We start from the raw sequence: 9,804 nt of genomic DNA, 5'->3' as shown, positions 1-9,804 counted from the left end.
CCCCCCCCCCCATATTTATCCTGCTGCTAATTCTGTATAGATTTCATCATTTTGTGGTTTGTGTAGGATGTTTGGACTGAACTTGGACGACCATGTGGAATCCACCCAAAGCAGGTACTTCTTAGTAATACTCATAATTTGTTCATTGGCATGTTGCTGACTCTGATTGCTATTACGGTTTTGTGTGTTTGGATGCTTGAATTTTTATTTGTCAAGTATACTTTGCATTGCAGGTGGACCAAATGGTTATTCACTCTGCATCAGATCCCCGGCCGAAAACAACTCTTTGTGGGGACTACTTCTATAACTACTTTACGCGTGGTTTAGATATCTTGTTTGATGGCCAGGTACTTAAAACATCAAATAAAGTTGTATGTTGCTTTATCATACTTTCCTTGCTCATGGAGATACTTGTTCTGCAGACTCATAAAGTTAAGAAGTTTGTTCTGCACACAAATTATCCTGGTCATGCCGATTTCAATTCATACATAAAGTGCAACTTCTTGATCGTTGGTATGTAATCAAGTAATGGCAACTCATTTCAGTTAATTATTCTCTTTTGAAAATTTTCTAATTTTTGTGTCAAAATCTGATCTATTGCTGCCTTGCAGTTGGAGAATCTGCACCAGAAGCAAACAATGATAACAACAAGATCACTCCAAGCACTAAGTGGGAGCAGGTTAAGGTAAATCCTTTCGGACTGAAAATAGCGCAACCATGACGGGATTGCGATCAGAACTTAGACTATACTAGGTCAATACCATTTGGCACAAATCCACAAGTGGAGCTCAACCTTGCTTGTAGGCCAGGGTAGTGGTGTCTATGATGACACCATCATCCATGGCAGGCCACTCTGGGCGGTCCACTTTGACCTGTCAAAGTCACTGACTTTCAGTGTAGTAGTGTCTCTGATGACAGTTATGAGTTCATACTAGGCCCTAAATCATGAGCATAACAAACCCTTGAAAAGGTGGCTTTTAATGATAGAGCGTCCATGGTCATTGTGATTTCATAAATTTTGAGAAATTTGTCAGTAAATATTGGGAGATTGTTGGAAGTCTTGAATTTTCCGCAATATTAGTTCCTAGGTTCCAGTGGAGTCAAATCAGGAAAACTGATCCTTATCCGAACATCACAGTGAATGGAGAACTTCTTACATAACAATACACTTCACCGTGTAGGAAATACTTGGGGACTGTGGCCGAGCAGCTATCCAGACACAGGGTTCAACCGGCAACCCTTTTGGGTCGACTTATGTGTATGGCTATCAGAATGTTGCTTTTGAGGTGAAACGCTGTGTATAATATACCAGTGACTCTTTTCCTGTTTATATGATGCAGCTTGTGTAAATGTATCTATGTTGGGGCTTTGCAGGTGATGAAGAATGGTCATATAGCCACTGTCACTCTTTTCCAGTCTTGACTGTCACACTTCGCTCAGGTTCACTGTCATCATCCATCAATTCCTCTCATGCTGCATTTATATTATGATTCTTTCGTTGTTTATCTTTGTTCACTTAATTCACTGCTGTACCCATTTCTCTTGCGAGGTCATCATATTTTCTGCCTACGTATTATAACTGCTCACTCTTTCAATAATATTTTGGGGATTTCCAATCTGTCCCACATCGTTCTTACGTAGTAGTTATTTTTATAAAAGGGAGCCTTACATAATGAAAGAGGGATCAGAAATTGTGGGAGACTGTTCATCCCTCGACCCCAAATTCATGCGGCCGATCCAAAGTTTCGACCCTGTTAGTGACTTAGTGTTAGGAAATTTATCGTTATCTTGCTATTTTCCTGATAGATCCAATCCCAGGTCTATCGGTGTATGACCATATTTGTTGAAAATCTCTGTGAAGTTCACCGGGTTTCCTGTTTGTTTGTTTCAACCGAGGATGTAGTCTGGTTTCTGAAACTGGTAAAAGAGATTGGCGTGGGGGTTGAAGACACTTTTTCATGTCACGTTGTATTTTGTGGAGGCTGGTTTCATTTCCTTGCCGTATTGAATTGAGTTATCTTCTTTCGCAGGGGCTACGGGGGGACTCATATGGACATATTATGCCCGTCCGCAGAATCTGTAGAACCAAGTCAAGAAGGTCCAAACTCTTCGAGACTTCAGACAAGAATTTGAACATCACCAAAAAAAGTTGTAAAAAAAAAAAAGGAATGGCGCTGCTACATTTTTTTCTTCTTTTGACGGTAAAGAACAAGTTGTAGAATACAATAGAACTGTGTTGATAGATGTAAATTATCCAATTAAGCAATGGAACATAGCTCATGTGGCCATAAGCCGTTCATTGGCCTTTTAACAGGTTCTGGATTAGTAGAAGAGGCCAAGGGCAGCAGTGGTGTTATAACCGGTTGAATTATTAGTTTGGGTACTGGTTTTCAATTAATGGATAAATGAGTTTAGCGTTTTATTTTTAAATGTATGGATTTGATTTTAATCCATGTAAATTTCAACTCGACGGATCCGAATCGAATAACCCGTAACCCATTTCCTCTGTATGGGGCCATGGGTTTCGTGTTCTTTGGTCTCTGCTAATGAATCTTCCCTGTGATAGGGGCCCTGAGTCTGCTTTCGGTCCGAGAGTTTAGGACTCGACTTCGGGCCGATTTTTCGAGCCTAAATCACCAAACCCGACCCTATAGACACTAGACAGCGAGTTTAGCCCGGGATATTGTTCTCGGAGCTTTATCTCGATTTGAGAGTCTCTGGTACAAGTGGAAGCACTGGTGTGGTTACTTTTGATGGATAAAATGTATTTTCATATTTAAATTATTTGGTAATATATCTTTTAAACGTATTTGAATATTTGAATCTATGCATGCATGCATGCACATATATGTATATGTATTTATAGGGGCGATTAGAGGGATGGTATCGTATTTTCCCTTTTACTTTTGTAAACATCTGAATTCGAAAACAAATGTTTTCGGAACTCATTAATGACGATGGGTTTTTATACATATATAGTATATTTTTTGGGAATTAGGATCGCGATAGGGGTGGCCATTTCGGTTATTAACCGAATAACCGAACGGTTGAAGAAGTTGAATAACCGTTCGGAAATAACCGAACCGAACCGAATCCGAACGGTTCGGTTCGGTTCGGTTATTTGCTTAATAACCGAACGGTTGAAGAAGTTGAATAACCGTTCGGATTCGGTTCGGTTCGGTTAATAACCGAATAACCGCGGTTAACCGAACGGTTATTGAATTTTTTTAATATTTTAATTTTTATCTTCATTATTATTAGTATTATTTTTTTATACTCCACTTTTAACCTTATATATTTCACCCAATAAACCATAAAATGTAATGTCCTAATTATTGAAGTTTTTAGATTTTTTTATAATTTTATTTTAAATGATTAATCATTTTGTGCATTTACTTAGATAGATATTTTGAAATTTATGTAGGATTAATATATTTTTTTTAAAAATATATCATAACCGAACCGAACCGATCTAAAACCGAACCGAATAAACCGGAAAATATAACCGTTTGGTTATAATTTTATTATGCAAAAACCGGACCGAACCGAACCGAAACCGAACTGAACCGAACCGATTAAATCTATATAACCGTTTGGGTATGATTTTTTTATAACCGAAATAACCAAACCCGAAATAACCGAATCGAAAACCGAACCGAAACCCGAAATGGCCACCCCTAGATCGCGATTGCGAATCCAACAAATCGGCAAGTTCATTTCGAGGAGTGACGTATTTGTTGTACATGCGGAGGCAGAGGGCAAAAGGGTAAATGCAGAGGAAGTGGCGGTCAGGAGTTCTTTCGTTGGCGCGGCAGTTTATTTTTGCTAATTGCAATTAACCAACGAGGAGGAAAAAGACGCCATTAACGATAACAGCTTCGATAATCATGCTTTCCAACTCCTCTTTTGTACACACCAGCTAGAGAGAGAGAGAGATGAATCTGTTGATTTCTTTCTTCGGATTCTTCTCTGTTGCATTCTGATTTGGAATACCCGTCATCGTCTCCTTCGCCGTCGTGCCTGCAAATCTCCTTCACTTTGCGTTTGTTTTCGCTTTGTCGAAGCTTCTCTCTTCTTCGCGGAGTTTCGCGCCGTTGGAGGTAAGAAACTCTTGGAATGCCGCTTTCTTTTTCCGCCGGGTTTTGTAATTTATTGTTGATTCCTCGATCGAGCTCATTCGAGTAGTTTCGGCCGTGAAATTTTCAAATTTCACCTCAAGTTTGCTTCTCATCAACAAAATTTTCGATTTTTTTTCCTTAAAATGTCTCATCCGGGATTGGAAATTTGGAATCGATGAGACGCCTACTCCGTTTGGAGTTGTTTCTAATTCTATAGTGTCGAAGTTTCGATTTGGCACAAATTACTATCAAAGCGCGGAAGGTTTTGTCTCTTTCTTAGTATTTTGTTTGTAGCGATCAAGAAATGATGATAAAAATCCATTTGAAACTCTTGCATCATGGTCATGGTGGGAAGGCCCATGCCAAATGCTACAAAACTCCAATGTCTCCATTGGATATTATTATATGAAGTTTCGCTTGTTTCTATCTCGAAGAATGAGGAAAATAAGTCTCTGGTTACCTTAAGCTTATGCATTAAACATGAATCAATGCTTGTTCTTTTGCTAGATTACGATTGACTTCATGGATTTCCATGATTGAGCTGTTGAATTGTCCCATAATGAACTGTTGCTTCTATGTATGATACTGTTGTTTTGATAGGTGTGAAAAGGAAGGTAAGGTAAGGAATGAAGATGGGTGTGGAAGAGGAGCAGATGAAAGGACCAAGAGGTAGTAGAGAGGAGAAGATTTTTGTCTCTGTTCGTCTGAGGCCACTAAGTGAGAAGGAAATTGCAAGGAATGAGGTTTCGGATTGGGAATGCATCAACGGTGTTAGGATTATAGACAGGAGTCATCTTTCAATATCTGATCCACCCGCTTACATTTTTGGTAAGAAGTGCTCACATGGCCAAGATTCATTGTTGTTTGTGTGAATTTCTGATCTTAATCCCGTGCCTCTAGACAGAGTGTTTGGCCCTGAATGCTGTACAAGGCAGGTCTATGAACAAGGAGCCAAGGAAGTCGCTCTTTCTGTTGTTAGTGGTGTGAATGGTATGGCTCATCTCTGTCTGCATCTCCCTCTCTCTCTCTCTCTCTCTCTCTCTCTCTCTCTCTTGTGTTATCCATATAAATTTCAACTCTTTCCAGTCAGTATCTTTGCATATGGGCAAACAAGCAGTGGAAAGACCTACACTATGACCGGTATTACTGACTATACCATGGCTGATATTTATGACTACATTGAGAAGGTAATGAAAAAACTTCCACGAATGTTTTATTTCTACCCCGCTATATCTCTTTAACATCCTCCTTGCAATTCTTTACCTGTTTCCTTCAGCACAAGGAAAGAGAATTCATTCTGAAGTTTTCTGCAATGGAGATCTATAATGAGTCTGTGAGAGACCTCCTAAGTACGGACAGTACTCCACTAAGACTTCGAGATGATCCTGAGGTAAAGTTTCATCATTGTATCTTATGGAACTGGTCTTTTGGGCGATCTTACATCCTGGCGAGTTGGTTTTCTGACAGAAAGGGACCGTTGTTGAGAAACTCACCGAGGAAACTCTGCATGATCTGAATCACTTTAAGGAGCTTCTATCTGTCTGCAAAGGTAAGCAGAATCAATATTGGTGCTTTTTTTTACATCGACTGGTGGTGATGTTTTACATTAATTTGAAAACAATCTAATGATTGCAGCTCAAAGACAAATAGGAGAGACAGCTCTAAATGAAGTAAGCTCAAGGTCTCATCAGATTTTGAGATTGGTAAGGTTGTCTTGCTGGGTTTTTTTTTCACATTTATGGTTCGACACTGCATTGTTTTTGGAATTTTTTTCCTGAATAGTTTCTTTTCTACCTACCAGACAATTGAAAGTATGGCGTGTGAGTATCTAACCAATGATAAATCAAGTACCCTTTCAGCAACGGTGGTATGTACACTTCTGAACTGCCCATCACGTATTCAGCTGGAAATAATATCAAATCATGGACTGGAGATAACTAACTATCCTACAGAATTTCATTGATCTCGCCGGTAGTGAACGTGCATCTCAATCATTGTCAGCTGGCACGAGGTTGAAAGAAGGTTCCCATATAAATCGAAGTTTATTAACACTTGGAACTGTCATTCGTAAGCTAAGGTTAGTCTTTACAAGCGCTTTAGCTTCTTGGAAATTCTTCCTTGGTTTGCTTTTTTTGGTTTCACAAATAAGAGGTCCTGTTATGTTTGAGCAGATATTCATTTGACTAAATCATTAGATTGATGGCATTAACACCTCAAGAAGTAATTCTTCTACCTTTGCCAATTTATCAACTACATATATCACTAACTCATATGGGGTATGTATGTAATGCAGCAAAGAAAAAACGGGGCACATTCCATTTAGAGATTCAAAGATGACACGCATTCTTCAGTTATCATTGGGAGGGAATGGCAGAACTGCAATAATCTGCACAATGAGTCCTGCAAAAATCCATGTCGAACAATCCAGGAACACACTGCTATTCGCAAGCTGTGCTAAGGAGGTCACTACAAATGCACAAGTCAATGTTGTCTTGTCTGATAAAGCTTTGGTAAAACGTCTGCAAAAGGAGTTGGCTAGACTTGAGAACGAGTTGCGATTGAGAAGTCATGGCCGAGCTTTTGTTGGGTCTTACGACACTTCTTCTTTGCTGAGGGAGAAGGACCTCCAGATAGAAAAGGTGACAAATGTAATCTGTAATCAGCTTTTATTTTCCCGGAATCGGTATTACAAGATCATCTTTCTTTTACTTTCATGATCCAAATTCACTCTCTAGTATGCTGGTGACTTGAATTCCGGTATTCTGCATTTCTCTCAGCTAAATAAAAAGGTATTCGAACTAACACAGCAATTAGAGCTCACTCGTTCTCAGTTCGAGGAATTTCAACGAATGGTAGGTGAAGAAAAACAACTGGCAAAAGAGATATCATCGGCAGAATCAGTACAGGCAAATGCCTATCATTTTCACTATTTTTTTTTTAATTTGCTGAAGCATGGATAATACACAACTGTATTGCTGCTGCCTACTCTATTAACTTCTTCCTTCAGTTTGTGCAGAGAAATCAATACCCCAAGTTGCGAGTACGTAAGTCATGGGATTTTGAGAACGCAAGACCAGAAAGCCCTGTTTCAGCTCAACCTTCCAGTCTGTCTCCTCATTCAACAGAGCGCAGTTACGACGAGAATGTCTTCCAGCTTTCAGATTTCAGATCAGATTCCGGGGCAAGTGGTCCACCTCAGCACATTTCGTTTGGAACTCCTAGCGAGTTAACTGATGTTCAACTTCATATTCATGAGACAGAAACTAAAGAACAATCTGATGTTCACAAGGAGGAAACTGCAGACCGACCTCATAATCATGAGGAGCAATTGATTGAGGTTAATGACCAACAGCCTGACCGAAATTCTGAAGACAACTGCATGGAAGTCCGATGTATTGAAATGGAGGAGTCAGGTATTAGCAGATGTCCAGACCCAAATAACGCATGTGCACTACCAGTGTTGGAGAGCTTAAGACCGCTAACAGGAGCTGAGGATGAAGAAAAAGAGGTAAAGGAAATCACCAAAACGCCACCCCCAATATGTTTTCCCATCTTCTGACAAATCTTTCCCTCAGCAGCTTGATGGAGACATGTCTAGCCTCGGAAAATACCCGGCATCTATTGAGAAACCTTACTCGTGGGTCCATGGGAGGGATTCACAAGCATTCGAAGGCATGAAGCTGGTGAGGAGCAGAAGTTGCAGATCAAGTTTGATGTCGAGCTCTTCCTTCTCTTGGTTTGAAAAAGACGAGAAGAGCAGCGAAAACATGCCCCCAAGCTGGTATGAGAAAGAATTGATCAGAACAACTGAGAAACCCACCCGGACAATACCCACTTTACATTATAACTTCAGGGATGAGAAGCCATTTTCGAATGAATTTGGGGGAGGACTGTCTAGTTGGTTTGGGAAATATTGGAATGTAAGAAGACGTGTGAGGGCCCAAACGATGCCCGGTGCTTCACAGTATGGCATAAATAATGGAATATCATCATCAAATCAATCGCAGGCTTGGCCCTCTGACTCCTCCATGCTTGAGCTTCAGAACTACGACACTAGAGCTCCAGACATAGAGGAGAAAATTGTGGAAATGGAGAATCTTGAGCGAATGATTCATCGTCTGGTTAGACTTTCTAACTTGAATGACCAAAAACACTTAAACCGTTTGCTGGAAATTATTGTGGGTTTTGTTGATTTGCACAGGATCAAATCTAAGTCAAATGAGTTCGTCCCAAGGTGATTAATTTTAGCATGCTCACTTGTGGTGCAGATGGAGGAGGACGTAGAAAACAAGACGGTGAGATCAAAGAGTGACAGTTACACAGCGTTGGATCCAATACGAGATTACTTAGAAGTGAGGCAAATGAATTGGGAGATGGAATTCAAGAAGATGCAGAGGGAGATCATAGAGCTGTGGCATATGTGCAACGTCTCGATGGGACATAGAACTTACTTCTTCCTTTTATTCAGAGGAGATGAAAAAGATTGTCTGTACATGGAAGTTGAACTCAGGAGACTCAGTCACATCAGTGAATCCTTCCACCATGGCAGCAAAGCTGTTGAACAAGGGCGAACCCTTAGCCCCACTTCCAGGTACAGAGACATATATATACACATCTATACGTATATCATATGATCCATATACATGATTTAATTAATTTTGTAACAAAAAAATATCTGGTGGGGATGATGATGTTGAACAAGAAGCAGCATGAGGGCGTTGAACAGAGAGAGGTACAAGCTGAGCCAGCTGATGGAGAAGAAGCTGACCAAGGAAGAGAGAAGGAAGTTGTTCATGAGATGGGGAATAGGACTCAACACTAAGCACCGGCGGCTCCAGCTGGCACACCGGCTCTGGTCGGAGACCAAAGACATGGACCACGTCCGTGAGAGCGCCACCGTTGTCGGTAAGCTCCTAGGCTTCGTCGACATGGACTTGTCCTCCCGGGAGATGTTCGGTCTCAACTTCTCTCTCAGGCCCCGTCCCAAGAAGAAATCTAGCCGTTGGAAACGCAGCGTTCTCTCTCTCGCCATCTTCTAAATTCTCTCTCTCTCTCTGTCTCTTTGCTATGATATAGAAATAATCGTATCTTGGACTTTATATTTCAGAATTTTATATTTGTTTTGTACAATTTATTAAGGACATAAACATGTCTGATCAAACAATAAAAGTCATTTTTGGAACGTATTCGTTCTCGCACTTGCACGCATTTTTGCAGAAAAAATGGATGCAATATAATTTATATGACATGAAAATGTAGAACAAAAATTACTGGGACATAAAAAACATATTTTCAGGCGACAAGTTAGCTCATTTTTATTTTTTTCATATATATGTATGTATGTATATATATATTATTCAAAACAAAATATCTCATTCGAAATAGACAAACTGATTTAACACTGGGGGTAGGAGTAGATAGATGATATCCAATCGTGCCTTTGCTAACTAATGATGACATCATATACTCGAATCCAGTAGGGGTTTTAAATATGCGATAATTTTGTTGGAATATAACGACACTAATTAATTTAAATATATTCTACGTAAAGGAGCACATTTTCAATTCTCCCAATAAGAGATCGCCACGTGCCATCTACTGACGCTGTGCTTTTCTCCTCCGGTAGACTTGTCCTGCCCCCTTCCGGAACACTGAATGACGAAGACACCCCTCCCTCCTTAGAGTC

The 9,804-nt window shown here is 40.1% G+C and overlaps 2 protein-coding genes across 9 annotated transcripts in view; both read left to right on the top strand.

Annotated features, from left to right (window-relative positions):
* LOC104819186 (UPF0183 protein At3g51130) overlaps window positions 1–2,311 on the top strand; it is a 4,303-nt gene extending 1,992 nt beyond the window's left edge. The window contains exons 9-15 of the mRNA XM_010549142.1: window positions 67–114; window positions 234–347; window positions 423–513; window positions 612–685; window positions 1,182–1,286; window positions 1,375–1,440; window positions 2,031–2,311. Of these exons, the coding sequence (XP_010547444.1) occupies window positions 67–114; window positions 234–347; window positions 423–513; window positions 612–685; window positions 1,182–1,286; window positions 1,375–1,422 (480 nt within the window). The 3' untranslated portion in view covers window positions 1,423–1,440; window positions 2,031–2,311. The remainder of the gene's footprint in view (window positions 1–66; window positions 115–233; window positions 348–422; window positions 514–611; window positions 686–1,181; window positions 1,287–1,374; window positions 1,441–2,030) is intronic.
* Window positions 2,312–3,715: 1,404 nt separating this feature from the next.
* LOC104819184 (kinesin-like protein KIN-7H) lies at window positions 3,716–9,296 on the top strand. Of its 8 annotated transcripts, none has more exons than XM_010549138.1 (15): window positions 3,716–4,100; window positions 4,719–4,946; window positions 5,019–5,108; window positions 5,205–5,305; window positions 5,395–5,508; window positions 5,586–5,667; window positions 5,754–5,821; window positions 5,920–5,985; window positions 6,071–6,195; window positions 6,412–6,757; window positions 6,950–7,024; window positions 7,126–7,626; window positions 7,694–8,239; window positions 8,387–8,709; window positions 8,824–9,296. In XM_010549138.1, exons 2-15 carry the CDS (start codon window positions 4,745–4,747, stop codon window positions 9,155–9,157), a joined length of 2,973 nt encoding a protein of 990 aa, XP_010547440.1. In that variant the 5' UTR covers window positions 3,716–4,100; window positions 4,719–4,744; the 3' UTR covers window positions 9,158–9,296. The 8 variants fall into 8 exon arrangements, with proteins under 8 accessions (XP_010547440.1, XP_010547439.1, XP_010547436.1 ...); XM_010549137.2 differs by having other exon boundaries at window positions 3,717–4,100; window positions 6,896–7,024; window positions 7,135–7,626; XM_010549134.2 differs by having other exon boundaries at window positions 3,718–4,100; window positions 6,896–7,024.
* The last annotated feature ends 508 nt before the right edge of the window (window positions 9,297–9,804 follow it).

Source organism: Tarenaya hassleriana, unplaced genomic scaffold, assembly GCF_000463585.1.
Source record: "Tarenaya hassleriana unplaced genomic scaffold, ASM46358v1 Cleome3, whole genome shotgun sequence".
In the NCBI taxonomy this organism is placed as follows: domain Eukaryota; kingdom Viridiplantae; phylum Streptophyta; class Magnoliopsida; order Brassicales; family Cleomaceae; genus Tarenaya; species Tarenaya hassleriana.
The sequence above is the reverse complement of the archived record's forward strand: the minus strand, read 5'-3'. Positions and strand labels throughout refer to the sequence as shown.